Raw genomic sequence first — 18,934 nt, 5'->3', positions numbered from 1 at the left:
TCATAAGGTGGGAAGATTGCTTGAGGACAGGAATTCAAGACCAGCCTGGGTAACAAAGCAAGACTCCAATTCTACTGAAATAAAAATAAAAACTTAGCTGGTTGTCATGGTGCTGCTGGGAGTATAGCAGTGAGGATGACCAGAGATCACTCTTGTCACCATCTTGGATTTGGCCGATTTCTTTACTGCAAGATGTTTTATCAGCAAGGTCCTTATGACCTGTATCTTATGCTGACCTCTTATCTTATTTTGTGACTTAGAATGCCTTAACTGTCTAGGAATGCAGCCCAGGAGGTATCAGTGTTATTTTACACAGCTCCTATTCAAGAAGTTGTTCTGGTTTACATGCCTCTGACCTAACCATGCAGTGAACAAGTCTATTGGCTCCATTTATTCAATAGCATGTGTTCATATTTGGATGATCTCAACAATATTTCAACTTTCTCATTGTCATTTTATCCGTTATGGTGGCCTATGATTATCTTTGGCACCACTATTTGTTTTAGGGCATCACAAACTGTGTCCATATAAGACAGCAAACATAACTGATAAACATGGTGTGTGTTCTGACTACAAACTTTTTTTTTTTTTTTGAGACAGAGTCTGGCTCTGTCGCCCAGGCTGGAGTGCAGTGGCCGGATCTCAGCTCACTGCAAGCTCCGTCTCCTGGGTTCACGCCATTCTCCTGCCTCAGCCTTCCAAGTAGCTGGGACTACAGAGCCCGCCACCGCGCCCGGCTAGTTTTTTGTATTTTTTAGTAGAGACGGGGTTTCACCATGTTAGCCAGGATGGTCTCGATCTCCTGACCTCATGATGCGCCCGTCTTGGCCTCCCAAAGTGCTGGGATTACAGGCTTGAGCCACCGCGCCCGGCCTGGTCTTGAACTCTTAACCTCAGGTGATCCACCCACCTCAGCCTCTGAAAGTCCTGGCATTACAGGTGTGAGCCACCTCGCCCGGCTTGGAATTTCTAATATAAATTGCCCAGTGGATCCAAAGGAGAAGGTGCACACAGACTTTAGTTTTGCTTGCTTTCTTTCCAGCAAGGGCTCTCTTAGCCACCTTTGCAGATATGGGCTAAAGTAGACAGGGAAGTAGACAGGGAAGGTGAGGCTTAAAAAGAAGCCAGTAGTCAAACATGAAAAATGTAGTCACACTTATTATTAAAAAAAAAAAAAAACCTATTACTAGCCGGGCACAGTGGCTCACACCTGTAATCCCAGCACTTTAGGAGGCTGAGGCAGGGGGATCACAAGGTCAGGAGTTTGAGACCACCCTGACCAACACAATGAAACCCCATCTCTACTAAAAATACAAAAATTAGCCCAGCATGGTGGCGCATGCCTGTAATCTCAGCTACTCGGAAGGCTGAGGCAGGAGAATAACTTGGATCCGGGAGGCAGAGATTGCAGTGAGCCAAGATAGCACCACTGTACTCCAGCCTGGGCAACAGAGCAAGACTCCATCTCAAAACAAAAGACAAAAACAACTATTACCATCAACATTTTATCAATTAGTAATTTTGGCACAGAGGATTTACATAATTAGCCTAATGTCACATAGGTAATAAATGGTTGTCTTTTGTCATTGACCACATTCTCTAATATGAATTTGTATAACTTCAGCAAGCTTTGAATCATGATAGAAAACTCATCTACACTCATTATCAATTTCTTTTCGTATTAAATGTCCTAATTTTGGTGGGTGGATCACGAGGTCAAGAGATCGAGACCATCCTGGCTAACACAGTGAAACTCTGTCTCTACTAAAAATAGAAAAACAAAAAAATTAGCTGGGCATGGTGGTGGATGCCTGTAGTCCCAGCTACTCGGGAGGCTGAGGCAGAAGAATGGCATGAACCCAGGAGGCAGAGCTTGTAGTGAGCCAATATAGTGCCACTGCACTCCAGCCTGGGCGACAGCGAGACTCCGTCTCAAAAAAAAAAAAAAAAAGTCCCAATTCTGGAAAAAGTGAATACGAAGTAAAAGGAATTCCCACATCCATTGTATTTGACCCACATATGGAATCTGCTGATGATCCATGACAAATGGCATGAGAATGATTTCCTACGTTAATTATGTTAGGTCATGAATTCTCCGATGTCGAGTAAGCTGTGTAAGTTGTCTAAAGGCCTTCCCACATGTCTTACATTCATAGGGTTTCTCGCCAGTGTGAATACTCTGATGTCGGCTGAGTCCTGAGGCATAGAAAAAGGCTTTCCCACATTCTGGACATTGATAAGTTTTCTCACCAGTATGGATTCGTTTATGTTGACTAAGTTGTGAAGGACATCTAAAGGCCTTCCCACATTCCTTACAATCATAAGGTTTCTCACCAGTGTGAGTTCGCTGATGTCGAATTAGTTCTGAGCCGCAAGTAAAAGATTTCCCACATTCTTTACATTCATAAGGTCTGTCACCGGTATGAATTCTCTGATGTAGAGTAAGGTGTGTACGCTGTCTGAAGGACTTCCCACATGTCTTACATTCATAGGGTTTCTCGCCAGTGTGAATACTGTGATGTTTTGTGAGTCCTGAGAAACGGACAAAGGCTTTCCCACATTCATGACATTGATAAGGTTTCTCACCAGTATGGATTCGTTGATGTTGAGTAAGTTTTGAACGACGTCTAAAGGCCTTCCCACATTCCTTACAATCATAGGGTTTCTCACCAGTGTGAATTCGCTGATGCTGAATTATTGCTGAGCGAAAAGTAAAAGATTTTCCACATTCCTTACAATGATAGGGTTTCTCACCAGTGTGAATTCGCTGATGTTCAATTAGTGTTGAGTGACAAGTAAAAGATTTCCCACATTCTTTACAACTGTAGCGTTTCTCACCAGTGTGAATTGGCCGATGTTGAATTAGTGCTGAGCGGAGAGTAAAAGATTTCCCACATTCCTTACAATGATAGGGTTTCTCACCAGTGTGAATTCGCTGATGTTGAATTAGTGTTGAATGAGAAGCAAAAGATTTCCCGCATTCCTTACAATCATAGAGCTTCTCACCAGTGTATATTTGCTGATCTTGAATTAGTGTTGAATGAGAAGTAAAAGATTTTCCACATTCCTTACAATCATAGGGTTTCTCACCAGTGTGAATTTTCTGATGTTGAATTAGTGTTGAGTGAGAAGTAAAAGATTTCCCACTTTCCTTACAATCACAGGGTTTCTCACCAGTGTGATTTTGCTGATGTTGAATTAGTCCTGAGCAGAAAGTAAAAGATTTCCCACATTCTTTACATTCATAAGGTTTCTCACCAGTATGAATTCTCCGATGTTGATTAAGGTATGTACGCTGTCTAAAGGCCTTTCCACATTCTGGACATTCATAGGGTTTCTCACCAGTGTGAATTCTGTGATGTTGGGTGAGTCCTGAGACACTGATAAAGGCTTTCCCACATTCCTGACATTGATAAGGTTTCTCACCAGTATGGATTTGTTGATGTTGAGTAAGTCGTAAATGAAGTCTAAAGGCCTTCCCACATTCCTTACAATCATAGGGTTTCTCACCAGTGTGAATTTGCTGATGTTGAATTAATGTTGAGCCAACAGTAAAAGATTTTCCACATTCCTTACAATGATAGGGTTTCTCACCGGTGTGAATTCGCTGATGTTGAATTAGTGCTGAGCGAGAAGTAAAAGATTTTCCACATTCTTTACAATCATAGGGTTTCTCACCAGTGTGAACTGCCTGATGTCCAATTAGCCCTGAGCGAAAAGTAAAAGATTTTCCACATTCCTTACAATGATAGGGTTTCTCACCAGTGTGAATTCGCTGATGTTGAAGTAGTGCTGAGCCAGAAGCAAAAGATTTTCCACATTCTTTACAATCATAGGGTTTCTCACCAGTGTGAATTCGCTGGTGTCGATTGCGTGTTGAGCGAAAAGTAAAAGATTTTCCACATTCCTTACAACAATAGGGTTTCTCACCAGTGTGAATTCGCTGATGTTGAAGTAGTGCTGAGCCAGAAGCAAAAGATTTCCCACATTCTTTACAATCATAGGGTTTCTCACCAGTGTGAATTCGCTGATGTTGAATTAGTGTTGAGCCAGCAGTAAAAGATTTTCCACATTCTTTACAATCATAAGGTTTCTCACCAGTGTGAATTACCTGGTGTCCAATTAACCCTGAGTGAAAAGTAAAAGATTTTCCACATTCCTTACAATCATAGGGTTTCTCACCAGTGTGAATTCGCTGATGTCGAATTAGTGCTGAGTGAAAAGTAAAAGATTTTCCACATTCCTTACAGTCATAGGGTTTCTCACCAGTGTGAATTCGCTGATGTCGAATTAGTGCTGAGCCTGAAGCAAAAGATTTTCCACATTCCTTACAATCATACAGTTTCTCACCAGTGTGAATTCGCTGGTGTCGAATTAGTGTTGAGCCAACAGTAAAAGATTTTCCACATTGCTTACAATGATAGGGTTTCTCACCAGCGTGAATTTGCTGATGTTGATTTAGTGTTGAGCCAGAAGTAAAAGATTTCCCACATTCTTTACATTCATAAGGTTTGTCACCAGTATGAATTCTCCGATGTTGAGTAAGGTGCGCAGATGGTCTAAAGGCCTTCACAGATTCCTGACACTCATGAGGTCCCTCATCTATATACATTTTCTGGTGTTGAATAAGATGTGAGCCAGAAATAAAAGCTTTTCCATATTCTTTACATGCATAGGGCTTTTCCCCAGTATGAATTCTCTGATGTTTAACAAGATAGGAAAAATAACAAAAGGCCTTCCCACACTCCTTACATTTATAGAGTTTTTCACCAGTATGGGTTTCTTGCTGTTGTGTAAGTTCTGAGCCATTCTTAAAAGCCATACATTCTATGGATTTATACAGTTTCTCTCCAGGATTAATCCAATGATGCAGAGTGAGAGATGTCTGTAGGCAGAAAGTTGGCGTTTTCTCGTAAGTCATTATTGCTTTTTCCAAATATCGCTCCTGATTTATATCTTGGTGCTGAAACTCGCCTTTGCATTCCCAGTCATCTCTGACACTGGAGCCCACAAGGCTGTGACATTTTTCCATTCTCATCCACTGAGATGACGTTACTTCATAGATTTCTTTTAGCAAACATGAATCTTTGGTCTTACATCTAAACTCCGAGTCTGAAAAATAACCAGAAAGCAAAAACATAGCATTTCCTTTTTGAGTAGAAATAAAAACATCTATGGTAGAAGAGAGAGACAAACTGAAAATAATGTCCTAACGAAGTAAAAATGTGTTGGGCATGGTGGCTCATGCCTGTAATCCCAGCGCTTTGGGAGTCTGAGAGAGGAGGATTGCTTTAGTCCAGGAGTTCAAGGTTGCAGTGAGCTATGATTGTGCCACTACACTCCAGCCTGGGCGACAGAGCAAGACCCTGTCTTAAAAAAAAAAAAAAAAATGGTGTACATACCTGGTGATAGTATGTACCCTTATATGATGTGATGAGAACAACATTTTATCTCTGTGATCTTTCTTCTAAAAATACTGAACTCCAGTCTAATCACTGGAAAAACACCAGACAAATCCCAAAATGAGAGATAATCTACGAATTACCTGGCCAGTACTCTCCAGAACTACTGAGATAATCACAAACAAGGAAAGCCTGAAAAGCTGTCAAAGAGCCAAGGGAAACATAATGACTCAATGCAATGTGTTCTCCTAGCCGAGATCCTAGAATACGAAAAAAGGACATTAGGTAAAAGCTAAGGAGGCCAGGCGCAGTGGCTCACACCTGTAATCTCAGCACTTTGGGAGGCTGAGGCGGGCGGATCACAAGGTCAGGAGATCGAGACCAGCCTGGCCAACATGGTGAAACCCTGTCTCTACTAAAAATACAAAAATTAGCCAGGCGTGGTGGCCCATGCCTGTAATCTCAGCTAATCGGGAGGCTGAGACAGGAGAATCTTTTGAGCCCAGGAGGCTGAGGTTGTACTGAGCCAAGATCGCACCATTGCACTCCAGCCTGGGCAACAAAAGCCAGAATCCATCTCAAAAAAAAAAAAAAGATAAATCTGAGTAAAGTAGGGGTTTCCATTAATAATAATAGATCTCAGCACCATAGGAAAGGTAAATAATAATAACCACATTGCTTCAATGATGTTATTATTGAATAGGATCAACATTAATTAATTAATTATGACAAATGTACAAACATACAATGTTAATGGGAAACTATATGTGATGTATATGGGAAATCTCTGTACTAACCTGACTTTTCTATAAGTCTAAAACTATCCTAAAACCTAAAGTTTACTTTTTTAAAGAGAGAAAGTAATACCTCATTAGCAAAAAGGCCAAGCAAGTTTTTGTAAAACACACAAATGGGGTATCTAAAAATTAAAAAATAAATCATTGAAACTTAAAATTCAATGAATGAATTTGAATTGGCAGTATAAGAGTGCAATCATGATTTTTAAAAAATACTTTCCATCTTCATCCATTGAAGCCTTAGAAACAACCAATCCAGCAGCAATGAACACGCTAATGACAGATTACTGTCTCTAAATACCATTTCTTACTACACAGAACCTAGGCTCCTTGGAGCATCTTAGGATTAGGACAGAAAGGTGCATTATGAGCATGGAAAAAGCTGGCATATTAGAAAAGCAAAGAAGCTTATTCAAGACCCCTAGGGTCATGTCAAAAAGACTCAGGAACCATTGTGAAGAGGGTCCCATTGGCCAAAGATGGGACAAGTTGAGCATGAATTCGAGAATAATAACTGTAATCATTATAATGTAATTTCAATAAATCACATCAAATATTTTTTAAATCTGTGTGATCATAGGGACAATTTTAAAATTACCTAGTAATTTTTAGGGGATGAGATGAGGAATGGCTACTAACATCACAAAAACAGAAACAACCAGATATGTGCTTCTTGATGAAATACACAATACTAATATCACATAGTCTGTTTATAGGAAAGAAAGGAATAAAGGAAGGGGAGCTAAATGTTAAATGACAGATGATCCAGTTTCTTCAACATATAAATTTCAAGGAGGAAAAGAGAGAGAAAGAAATCAACATCAAAACCTCACTGGAATGGTTAAATAATTGGAAATGCAAAAGCAAGGTTAAGAGTCATAAAGAAAAGTCAAAGAATTCATTTGTCTTCCTGAAAGTAATACTGAAAGAACAGGGAGCAAACTGTATTCAAGATGGAACAGATAAATTTATTCAGAAGTGATGAGGTTTTCTAAAAAAAATCTGAGTCAGGTGCAATGAGTGCCATGGATGGTAAATTTAAAAGTTCTATGGGGCAGGGTGTGGTGGCACATGCCTGTAATCTCAGCACTTTGGGAGTCTGAGGCAGGTGGACCACCTGAGGTCAGGGAGTTCAAGACCAGCCTGGTCAACATGGCAAAACTCCGACTTTACTAAAAATACAAAATAAGCCAGGCATGGTAGTGCACGCCTGAATTCCCAGCTACTCAGGAGGCTGAGGCAGAAGAATTGCTTAAACCCAGGAGACAGAGGTTGCAGTGAGCCGAAATTGTGCCACTGCATTCCAGCCTGGGCAACAGAGCGAGACTTCGTCTCAGGGAAAAAAAAAAAAGTAGAAGTTCTACAAGCCAGGCATGGTGGTTCATGGCTGTAATCTCAACACTTTGGGATGCCAAGGCTGGAAGATTACCAGAGCCCAGGAGTTCAAGACCAGCCTGGGAAACAGCTTGGGACACTGTCTCAAAAAAAAAGAGCCGGGTGTGGTGGCATGTGTCTGTAGCCTCAGGTACTCGGGAGGCTAAGGCAGGAGGATCACCTATGCCCAGAAAGTCAGTGCTGCAATGAGCTGTGGTCAAGCCACTGCACTCCAGCCTGGGTGACAAACGAACCTGACTCTTAAAAAAGCTATGCATGATGAAATCCCAATAATAAGAACAAAATGAACAGAAAAAAAAAATAGCTTACACATCATTCTTGCTATGTGCCAGGCACTAATTTTACTGCTTTACACATTTACTATATAAGCTCATTTAGAATCCTGTGAATAGCGTATATATTTGCCAATGAGGACCAGAGAGGTTAAGTAAATTGCCAAAAGTCATAGAGGTATTAAATGGCAGAGCTAGGATTTGAATGGAGGAAGTCTGGCTCCAGAATCTGTGCTTTCAACTTCCAAATCAGTGGAATCAAACTAAGTACGGGCTTCAGATTTTTTTAAAACCTCAAATCTAAAACAGTGTAAAATAAAACAGGCAACAGAAGACAGGAAAAGTGAGACAAATAGAACAAAATAAGCTGGTTAAAAAAATTCGAACAGGCCAAGAGAGGTGGATCATGCCTTTATTTTCAGCTACTTGGGAGGCTGAGCTATGCAGATTGCTTGAGCTCAGGGGGTTGAGGCTGTGGTGAGCTGTGATTGCACCATTGCACTCAGCCTGGGCAACAGAGAGAAAGAACCTGTCTCAAAAAAAAAAAAATCCAAATACATCAGTAATTATAAGGAATGTAAACAAAGAAAAAGTAAATTTCAACCCTCTTAAAATAAAAAGTATCTAAAAAACATGAAGACACAAAAAAAGTTGAAGTAAAAACTAAGAAAATGAAAATCAGGCAAGTATTCATGAATAGAAAGCTAGGGTCTTAGCACTGGAAAAAAATAGACTTCAAGGTGAAAATATTATTGGGAATAAACAGGATTACTACATAATAAAATGTTCATTCACCAAAAAGATATAACAATTCTAAATGTGTAAGCATCCAGTAAAATAAACTCTAAATATGCAAAGTAAAAATTGAGAAAATACAAAAGATTAGGCTTCATCTTGATTGTGGGAGATTTTTTTTTTTTTTTGAGTCTCACTCTGTCACCCAGGCTGGAGTGCGGTGGCACGATCTTGGCTCACTGCAACCTCTGCCCTCCGAGTTCAAGTGATTCTCCTGCCTCAGCTTCCCAAGTAGCTGGGATTACAGGCACCTGCTACTGCGCCTGGCTAATTTTTTGTATTTTTACTAGAGACAGGGTTTCACCATCTTGGCCAAGCTGGTCTTGAACTCCTGACCTCGTAATCCCTTTTGGAAGCCTCAGCCTCCTAAAGTGCTAGGATTATAGGTGTGAGCCACTGCACCTGGCTGAGTGTGGGAGATTTCAATATAACTCTTTTAATAACTGAGAGGTCAAGCACCCAGAAAATATGAAAGGATACAGAGGATCTTTACATCAAATTAACAAGCATGATATGTTGAACATGTGAGAATTCTGCATGCAACAATTAAAAGAAAGCACAAGAACACGTGAATCCCACCCCCGCAAAAACACTGTCAATGCACCAGTGCATGAACTGAGTCTTAACACATTTCCAGAAACTGGTCTCATATTGACCATGTAAGTACTGACGATAGTGCAATTAAGGTTGAATTCAGGAATTAAAAAATGGGAAAAAAATTTAAATGCAAAACATTTACAAAAGCTCATGGGTTAAAAATGGTATCATGAAAATTGAAAAATTCTTTTTTGTTTTTTTTGAGACAGAGTCTCACTCTATCACCCATGCTGGAATGCAGTGGTGCGATCTCCGCTCACTGCAACCTCCACCTTCCAGGTTCAATCAGTTCTGTGCCTCAGCCATTCGAGCAGCTGGGATTACAGCACGCAACACCACGCCCGGCTAATTTTTGTATTTTTAGTACAGAAAGGGTTTCACCATGTTGGCCAGGCTGGTCTCAAACTACTGACCTCAAATGATCCACCCACCTCGGCCTCCCAAAGTGTTGGGATGACAGGCGTGAGCCAATGCGCCTGGCCTACGAATTCCTCTGATGCTAAGTGATGACAATAAAAATTGTACTATGGGCCAGGTTGTGCAAAAAGCAAACACAAAATCTCTGTGGACAAAATCAACCTCAACTCAACCCTCAAAATATTCTCACAAAGTTTCAAGGAAAGAGAGAGCACTTCGCAATTAAAAACAACAACAACAACTCTAACACATACAGGAAATGAGAAATCACATGAAGAAAAAAACAGCAGAAACAGAACCAAAAGGCTTCAAATACTAATATTAAAGAGAATTATTATGTTTAATAATGCTTAAAGAAGTTAGGAAGTCTTGACACCACTAGTAAATAAAGCAACTAGATAGTTTTTATATATATCTAGTTTTTAGCTTTTTTTTTTTTTTTTTTTTTTTAGACGGAGTCTCGCTCTGTTGCCAGGCTGGAGTGCAGTGGCGTGTTCTTGGCTCACTGCAACCTCTGCTTCCTGGGTTCATGCGATTCTCCTTCCTCAGCCTCCGAGTAGCTGGGATTACAGTGCCCGCCACGACGCCAAGCTAACTTTTGTGTTTTTAGTAGAGATGGGGTTTTACCATGTTGGTCAGGATGGTCTCAATCTCTTGACCTTGTGATCCACCCGCCTTGGCCTCCCAAAGTGCTGGGATTACAGATGTGCGTCACCGCCCCGGCCTTGAGCCAATGTTTTAAGTGCCATATCACCTACTTGTTCACTGAGATCCGAACTATACTTTCAGCACATTACATAATCTTATTTCCAGGAAGATGTGTATTTGCAAATGTTTCTTTCTATTTGGAACACATGATTTTCTACCCCCAGAGGAATGCATACTTGTCTGGAGTGTTTCTTTTCCCAAGTTTATGCACATCCACATATTCACCCATTCATATATGATGTATGTGTATCGATGTGTGCGTTTTCTTCCTTTTATAAAAATAGAATTGTCCTATGTATATTGGTGTGCAACTTTTGCCCCCAGATAACAATAGATCAAGGATAGTTTTAAAGTTGCTATTGACAGATTTACATCATTTCCTTGAATAGCTGCATCATATCCCATTATGTGGATATACCATAATGTCACAGTTTTTTTTGTTTTTTGTTTCTCCCTCAAGACGGAGTCTTGCTGTTGCCTAGGCTGGAGTACAATGGCATGATCTCAGCTCACTGCAACCTCTGCCTCCTGAGTTCAACCAATTTGCCTACCTCAGCCTCCCGAGTAGCTGGGACTACAGGTGTGCACCACCACGCCTGGCTAATTTTTTGTATTTTTAGTAGAAACGGGGTTTTCACCACGTTGACCAGGCTGGTGTCGAACTCCTGACCTCATGATCCACCTGCCTTGGCCTCCCAAAGTGCTGGGATTACAGGCGTGAGCCACCACACCTGGCCCGTCCCAGTTTTTGTTAATGCCCATTTAGATTGTTACTGCTATTCCAGGAAATGTGTTTCTGTATATATCAGAATTAGCTACTTCTTTTATTTCTGTAGTAGACAGTCCAAAAAGTGAGATTACTCATTCCAAGTGTAGGCACATTTTCATTTGAGTGGCTAGTTTGATGCTTCCTGGCAGTGTCAGAGATGGTCTGTTCCTAGCCAACAATGAATATTCCCATGCTTTATAGTGTTGAGCTTTTGTTTATCTGAGGGGCGAACTTTGGCAGGGGTCCGTTGGGATATGCTAACAATGAGATAACTAGTAAATAGAAGCCTCTTCTTAACCCAAATGGGTAGATCTGTCGTGATTATGTTGGAATTTCAGGAGTTCTAGAAATGAATGTGCACAATTCTAGAAATGACAGTTGCACAATATGAATACAATTAAAGATGGTTAAAATAGTAACACATTTATGCTATGTATATTTTACCATAATTATAAATGAAAAAAATGAATGAATGAATCACTCTTAAAACTTAGTAAGAAAATAAAACCAAATAATGAAGTAGAAAAGATGAAACATAAAAAGGAAGCACAAACAGGAAATATAGTTTTTCTTTCTTTTTTTTTTTTTTTTTTGAGACAGTCTTGCTCTGTCACCCAGGCTGGAGTGCAGTGGTATGATCTTGGCTCACTGCAACCTCTGCTTCCTGGGTTCCAGCGATTCTCTGTCCTCAGCCTCAAGAGTAGCTGGGATTACAAGTGCCTGCCACCACACCTGGCTAATTTTTTGTGTGTTTGTTTTAATAGAGATGTTGTTTCACTGTGTTGATTAGGCTGGTCACCATGTTGACCGGACCACTCCTGACCTCAAGTGATCCACCCACCTCAGCCTCCCAAAGTGCTGAGATTACAGGCGTGAGCCACTGCGCCCGGCCTCTTTTTCTTTTTGAGACAGGGTCTTGCTCTGTCACCTGGGCTGGAACGCAATGGTGCGATCACAGCTCACTGAAGCCTTGAACTCCTGGACTCAAGCGATCCTCCTGCCTCAGCCTCCCTAAGCGCTGGAGTTACAGGTGTTAGTCACTGTGCCCAGCCAAGAAGTGAATTTTTCATTTTATTTAATTTTAATTACTTTACAGGTAAATCTAATTAGCCACATGTAGCTAGTGGCTACTGTATGGAACAGCACAGCTTTCATAGACCATCTGTTGAAACTGGATTGCAAGAACCTTTGTGTAGTCCCTTCACATAAAAAACTAAAACCTTAAATGATGACTCATACCTTACAGGTATAGTATGTATACAGAATGAAGCAGAACTCCCAGCAGGGAGCCCATTTTCAAACAAGATGCTTTGCCACGCTATCAGAGACTAGTAAGTAAGTAAGTAAGTAAGTAAATTCAGTAATAAAAACTATAAAAATGGGAAAAATTTAAAGGCAAAACAATGGCCGGGCATGGCGGCTCACGCCTGTAATCCCAGCACTTTGGGAGGCAGAGACGGGTGGATCACTTGAGGTCAGGAGATTGAGGACATCCTGGCCAACATTGTGAAACCCCATCTCTACTAAAAATACAAAAATTAACTGGGCGTGGTGGCGGGCACCTGTAATCCCAGCTACTCAGGAGGCTGAGGCAGGAGAATAGCTTGAACCCAGGAAGTGGAGGTTGCAGTGAGCCGAGATCATGCCACTGCACTCCAGCCTAGGTGACACAGCAAGACTCTGTCTCAAAAAATAAAAATTAAAAAAAAAAGGCAAAACATTTATGAAAGCTCATGGGTTAAAAATGGTATCATGAGGCCAGGCGTGGTGGCTCACGCCTGTAATCCAGCACTTTGGGAGGCCAAGGCAGGTGGATCACCTGAGGTCAGGAATTCAAAACCAGCCTGACCAACATGGTGAAACCCCATCTCTACTAAAAACACAAAAATTAGCCGGCCATGGTGTTGCATGCCTGTAATCCCAGCTACTCAGAGGCTGAGGCAGAAGAATCACTTCAAACCAGGAGGCGGAGGTTGTTGTGAGCCGAGATGGAGCCACTGCACTGCAGCCGGGACAATAAGAGCAAAACTCCATCTCAAAAAAAAAATGGTATCATGAAAATTAAAAAGTTCTTTTTTTGTTTTCTTGAGACAGAGTCTTACTCTGTCACTCACACTGTAGTACAGTGGTGTGATCTTGGCTCACTGCCTCCTCCTCCTCCTCCCGGATTCAATCAATTTTGTGCCTCAGCCATTTGAGTAGCTGGGATTACAGGCATGCTACACCATGTCCGGCTGATTTTTGTATTTTTAGTACAGAGGGGGTTTCGCCACATTTGCCAGGCTGGTCTCAAGTGATCCACCCATCTCTGATTAAATGCTCTCATCTAAAATCATATGGTTGTGGGATATCAGATCTTTTCACTTTAAACTTTTAAATTAACCAGCTACGAATACTTGTCTGAACTGAGTTGGATGAGGCAACTCCAGTGTTTTATGCATTTCTGTCCTAGACTGTCATGAGTTTTAAAAAGTTTAAACCAGGCCGGGGGCGGTGGCTCACACCTGTAATCCCAGCACTTTGGGAGGCTGAGGCGGGGCAGATCACGAGGTCAGGAAATCCAGACCATCCTAGCCAATGTGGTGAAACCCCATCTCAACTAAAAGTACAAAAAAAATTAGCTGGGCAAGGTGGCACGTGCCTGTAATCCCAGCTACTTGGGAGGCTGAGGCAGGAGAATCACTTGAACCAGGGAGTTGGAGGTTGCAGTGAGCCCAGATCGTGCCACAGCACTCCAGCCTAGCAACGGAGCAAGACTCTGTCTCAAAAAAAAAAAAAAAAAAAAATGGCCCAGGAATCTCATATCTGAAAAATAAATATGAAAATGTCCATTTAAATAAAGATACCTCAGAGCAGTCATTTTAAAGAGAAGAAACAAGCTGGGCACAGTTGCTCATGCCTGTAATCCCAGCAGTTTGGGAAAGTGAGGTGGCGGGAGGATTGCTTGAGCCCAGGAGTTCCAGACCAGCCTGTGGCACATAGGGAGAACCCATCTCTACAAAAAAAAATTAGAAATTGACCAGGTGTGGTGGTGTGTGCTTGTAGTCTGAGCTACTCAGGAGGCTGAGGTGGGAGGATCACTTCAGTCCTGGAGGTCAAGGCTGCTGTGAGCTGTGACTGTGCCACCGTACTCCAGCATAGGCAACAGAGAGACCCTGTCACTAAAACAAAAAAAGGAGAAGAAACACTGAAAAGCTACCTATACATTTAATAGTACTGAACTCATGATATCCAGGACTTGCTTTAACAAACTCCAGGGAAGGTGCAGAAGTCAACAGGCATAGATCAATAAGATTGGAAACATGGAAACTCATTGATAACTACTGCAGCTAGGAAATGGATTCGGGGGATGTCCATTCCACCATCCTTTCTACTTTTGTGTATGTTCAAAGACTTCCATAATCAAGTTAATAATTAAAAAAATTTTTTTGTAATGTTCTATGGATAAGAGAAAATAAAGTCATCTATATCCCACAATTAAAACACTTTTTAAAATGGATAGTTTGCATTACTTAAAAGCACATTTTGAAAAATAAAATGCCTTATCTTTTCTTTTTTTTTTTTTTGAGATGGAGTTTCACTCTTGCTGCCCAGACTGCAGTGCAATGGCACCATCTTGGCTCACCACAACCTCTGCCTCCTGGGTTCAAGCGATTCTCTTGCGTCAGCCTCCCAAGTAGCTGGGATTACAGGCATGCACCACCACACCCAGCTGATTTTTTTGTATTTTCAGTAGAGTCGGGGTTTCTCCATGTTGGTCAGGCTAGCTTCAAACTCCCAACCTCAGGTGAGCTGCCCGCCTGGGCCTCCCAAAGTGCTGGGATTACAGGCATGAGCCACCACGCCCGGCAATGCCTTATCTTTTCTACTTCAAAAGAAAAATCCCTCAGTCTGTGCTACTTACAGCCCAATTTTTGCCCATGTTGACTGTCACCAACTTACTAAAAATGGATCACTCCCTTTTCCTTGACACTGAAGTCTTCTATATTTAACTTATTGTCCTCTTTTATACACAATCATTTCTGTGTACCTTTTCCTACTAAAAGCAGCCATATCCTATTCCTTCACATTTATATCTTCAGCTCTTTCTTCTAAGCACCATATTAGAAATCTCCTGGTTGAGTCTACTTTTTAGAAAGTGATTTATACACATGATCTAGACCCTTTATTAGGCTGAGTGTGGTAGCTCATGGTGGCAATCCTAGCACTTTGGGAGGCCAAGGTGGGCAGATTGCCTTAGCTCAGGAGTTCAAGACCAGCCTAGGCTATGTGGCAAAACCCTGTCTCTAGTAAAAATACAAAAAGTTAGCAAGGTATGGTGGCACGTGCCTGTAATCTCAGCTACTCGGGAGGCCGAGGCATAAGAATTGCTTGAATTCAGGATGCAGAGGTTGCAGTGAGCCAAGATGACTCCACTGCACTCCAGCCTGGGCAACACAACAATATATTGTCTCTAAATAAATAAATAAATAAATAAATTAGACTGTAATTCTGAGAGCTTATATCTTCTGTAACTGTCACCCACCAAGAAAAGAAGGCTTTATGATTTTTTTAAGTCAATAAATGTTGATTAAAAGTGAATCAGGCCAAGCATGCTGGCTCACACCTGTAATCTCAGCACTTTGGGAGGTCAAGGCGGGTGCATCACCTGAGGTCAGGAGTTCAGGACCAGCCTGGCCAACATGGAGAAACCCTGTCTCTACAGAAAATACAAAAAGTAGCCAGGTGTGGTGGTACATGCCTGTAGTCCTAGCTACTCAAGAGGCTGAGGCAGGAGAATTACTTGAACCCAGGAAGCGGAGGTTGCAGTGAGCCAATATCACGCCACTGCACTCCAGCCTGGGTGACAGAGTGAGACTCTGTTTAAAAAAAATAAAAAATAAAAAGTGAGTGAATATCCATTGATGAATGAAATGGCTGCATCAAAGGAAAACTAGATAAGAAAAGACAAGACGGCCGGGCGCGGTGGCTCAAGCCTGTAATCCCAGCACTTTGGGAGGCCGAGACGGGCGGATCACGAGGTCAGGAGATCGAGACCATCCTGGCTAACACGGTGAAACCCCGTCTCTACTAAAAAATACAAAAAACTAGCCGGGCGAGGTGGCGGGGGCCTGTAGTCCCAGCTACTCCCGGAGGCGGAGGCAGGAGAATGGCGTAAACCCGGGAGGCGGAGCTTGCAGTGAGCTGAGATCCGGCCACTGCACTCCAGCCCGGGCTAGAGCGAGACTCCGTCTCAAAAAAAAAAAAAAGAAAAGACAAGACAAAAAAAGTTAAGGATCAATATGAAAAATAAATAAATATATTTTGAAAGATTTCTTTCTTTTTTTTTTTTTTTCAGACAGAGTCTCGCTTTGTCGCCCAGGCTGGAGTGCAGTGGGGCCATCTTGGCTCACTGCAAGCTCCGCCTCCCGGGTTCACGCCATTCTCCTGGCTCAGCCTCCAAGTAGTTGGGACTATAGGCGCCCACCACCACGCCCGGCTAATTTTTTGTATTTTTAGTAGAGAGGGGTTTCACTGTGTTAGTCAGGATAGTCTCGATCTCCTGACCTCGTGATCCACCCATCTCGGCCTCCCAAACTGCTGGGATTACAGGCGTGAGCCACCGCGCCCGGCAAGATTTTTCTTTAAAGCAAGAACACAGGTTTAAATTTCAAAGGGAAAGAACTAGCCCCAAGATAGAGGTAACAGATGGCTCCGAAAGAAGGTAACTTTATTCTTTGAAATGGGAAGAAATTATGACAAGAGATTAGTAGAGACTGAAAAGGTGAAGATAAAAGGGGATTCTTGGCCAGGCGCAGTGGCTCACACCTGTAATCTCAGCACTTTCGGAGGCCGAGGCAGGTGGATCACCTGAGGTGAGTTCGAGACCAACCTAGCCAACATGATGAAACCCCATCTCTACTAAAAATACAAAAATTAGCTGGGCATGGTGGCGGGCACCTATAATGCCAGTTCCTTCAAAGGCTGAGGCAGGAGAATCGCTTCAACTCAGGGGCAGAGGTTGCAGTGAGCCGAGATCACGCCACTGCACTCCAGCCTGGGTGACAGAGTGAGACTCCATCTCAAAATAAATAAATAAATACATTTTTAAAAGTGTGTGTCGGGGGGTATTGTGACTTTTCTCCATGTTTCTTAGGCCACAACCCTTACATGGGACCTTAAGGAAGAGACTCCTCAACCAGTACCTGTATGGTGCTGCCTCCCTGACAGGCTGGGTTCTAAACAGCAGTGTCTTCCCCATCTGCTCAGTCCTTACTCACCTGGGCACCATCCTCCCAGCACGTCCCTTGAAACCATCCAGGGCTCTTTCCCTTGCTCCAGTAAGGAAATCACATCAGGCTTTGGGCTACAGAGACCTGTTTATAAGAAAAGAAGTAAGACGGCCAGCCATGGTGGCTCACTCCTGTAATCCCAGCATTTTGGGAGGCCAAAATAGGTGGATTGCTTGAGGTCAGGAGTTCAAGACCAGCCTGACCAACATGGTGAAACCCTGTCTCTACTAAAAATACAAAAATTGGCCAGGCATGGTGGTGGACGCCTGTAATCCCACCTACTCAGGAGGCTGAGGCATGAGAATCGCTTGCACCCCATAGACGGAGGTTGGAGTGAACTGAGATCACGCCATTGCACTCTAGCCTGGGCGACAGAGTAAGTAAGACTTTGTCTCAAAAAAAAAAAGAAATAAAAGAAGTAAGACATACTCCTGTTGTTCCTGAATTCAAAGTTAGTCCCTTAGTCCTCATGAAGGACTAGAGAAAGGTGTAAAGGTCTGAAGCATGGAGAAGATGGAGGGACCCCAAAGAGCTGCCCATCTCTTAATCTACAAAACACAAAACATTCCCTAGGCAACAGGTAAAAATTCACCCAGACAATTAAAAGGTACACCCAAATTCATGAGTTATTTGCGGATAGACATCCTTACCTAGTGAGACCAGGCTGCTGTAGTTCTCCATCATTACATCTCTGTATAAGTCCTTCTGAGCAGCGTCCAGGCACTCCCATTCCTCCTGAGAGAAGTCTATAAACAGATCCTGGAACATGACCAACCCCTGAAATGACAAACCCATGCAGCGCTGTTGAAATTAAAGGAAAGGTTTTTAAGATGAAGGAAGAGATAGAAGGGTGCTGAAGGATGGAAGAATATAGTGAGCAGACTGGATAGGATGAGAGTGGGGAAGAGTAAAAAAGTTTGTGTAACTTCAACAAAGTACCTCCATGTTCATGAATATTCCTGTTGCGACCGGCAAACCTCCTTCACAGAATGGGACAATCCCATATTCCATGGTTAGAGCTGGGAATGAATAAAACACACTGATATATTATTTCCTAAATAAATGAAACAGAGTACAAAAGCACACAGCAAGCTGTAGGCCAGGCAAAACTGAAAGAATATTACAGTGAACATCTGATATGCAAATTACTATTTACAACAAAAGCTTAATAAATAGGCACTCCTCCCTTACCACTTTCTTTCTTGTTATTTTTTTTTCCTCTTGCCTCATTTTTTTGTTTTTGTTTTCATTTTGAGACAGGGTCTCGTTCTGTTGCCCAGGCTGGAGTGCAGTGGCATGATCACAGCTCACTGCAGCCTCAACTTCCCAAGCTCAGGTGATCCTCCCACCTCAGCCTTTGTGTTAGCTTTGACTATAGGCATGCATGCCCAGCTAATGTTTTGTATTTTTAGTAGAAACGAGGTTTTGCCATTTGGTCGGGCTGCTTTCAAACTCCTGAGCTCAACCAATCCACCTGCTTTGGCCTCCCAAAGTGCTGGAATTACAGGCA

The 18,934-nt window shown here is 42.2% G+C and overlaps 1 protein-coding gene across 1 annotated transcript; it reads right to left on the bottom strand.

Moving 5' to 3' along the window:
* Positions 1-1,378: 1,378 nt before the first annotated feature.
* ZNF850 (zinc finger protein 850) lies at positions 1,379-18,437 on the bottom strand. Its single transcript, XM_033225910.1, has 4 exons — positions 18,364-18,437; positions 18,075-18,201; positions 17,413-17,508; positions 1,379-5,112 (listed from the first exon to the last, which is right to left on the bottom strand). The coding sequence occupies exons 1-4, from the start codon at positions 18,433-18,435 to the stop codon at positions 2,075-2,077; spliced, it is 3,333 nt and encodes a 1,110-aa protein (XP_033081801.1). The 5' UTR covers positions 18,436-18,437; the 3' UTR covers positions 1,379-2,074.
* Between the last annotated feature and the right edge of the window lie 497 nt (positions 18,438-18,934).

Source organism: Trachypithecus francoisi, unplaced genomic scaffold (genome assembly GCF_009764315.1).
Source record: "Trachypithecus francoisi isolate TF-2019V2 unplaced genomic scaffold, Tfra_2.0 Lachesis_group12, whole genome shotgun sequence".
NCBI classification, from domain to species: domain Eukaryota; kingdom Metazoa; phylum Chordata; class Mammalia; order Primates; family Cercopithecidae; genus Trachypithecus; species Trachypithecus francoisi.
Note: the sequence above shows the minus strand (reverse complement) of the source record. Positions and strands in the feature narration are given on the sequence as shown.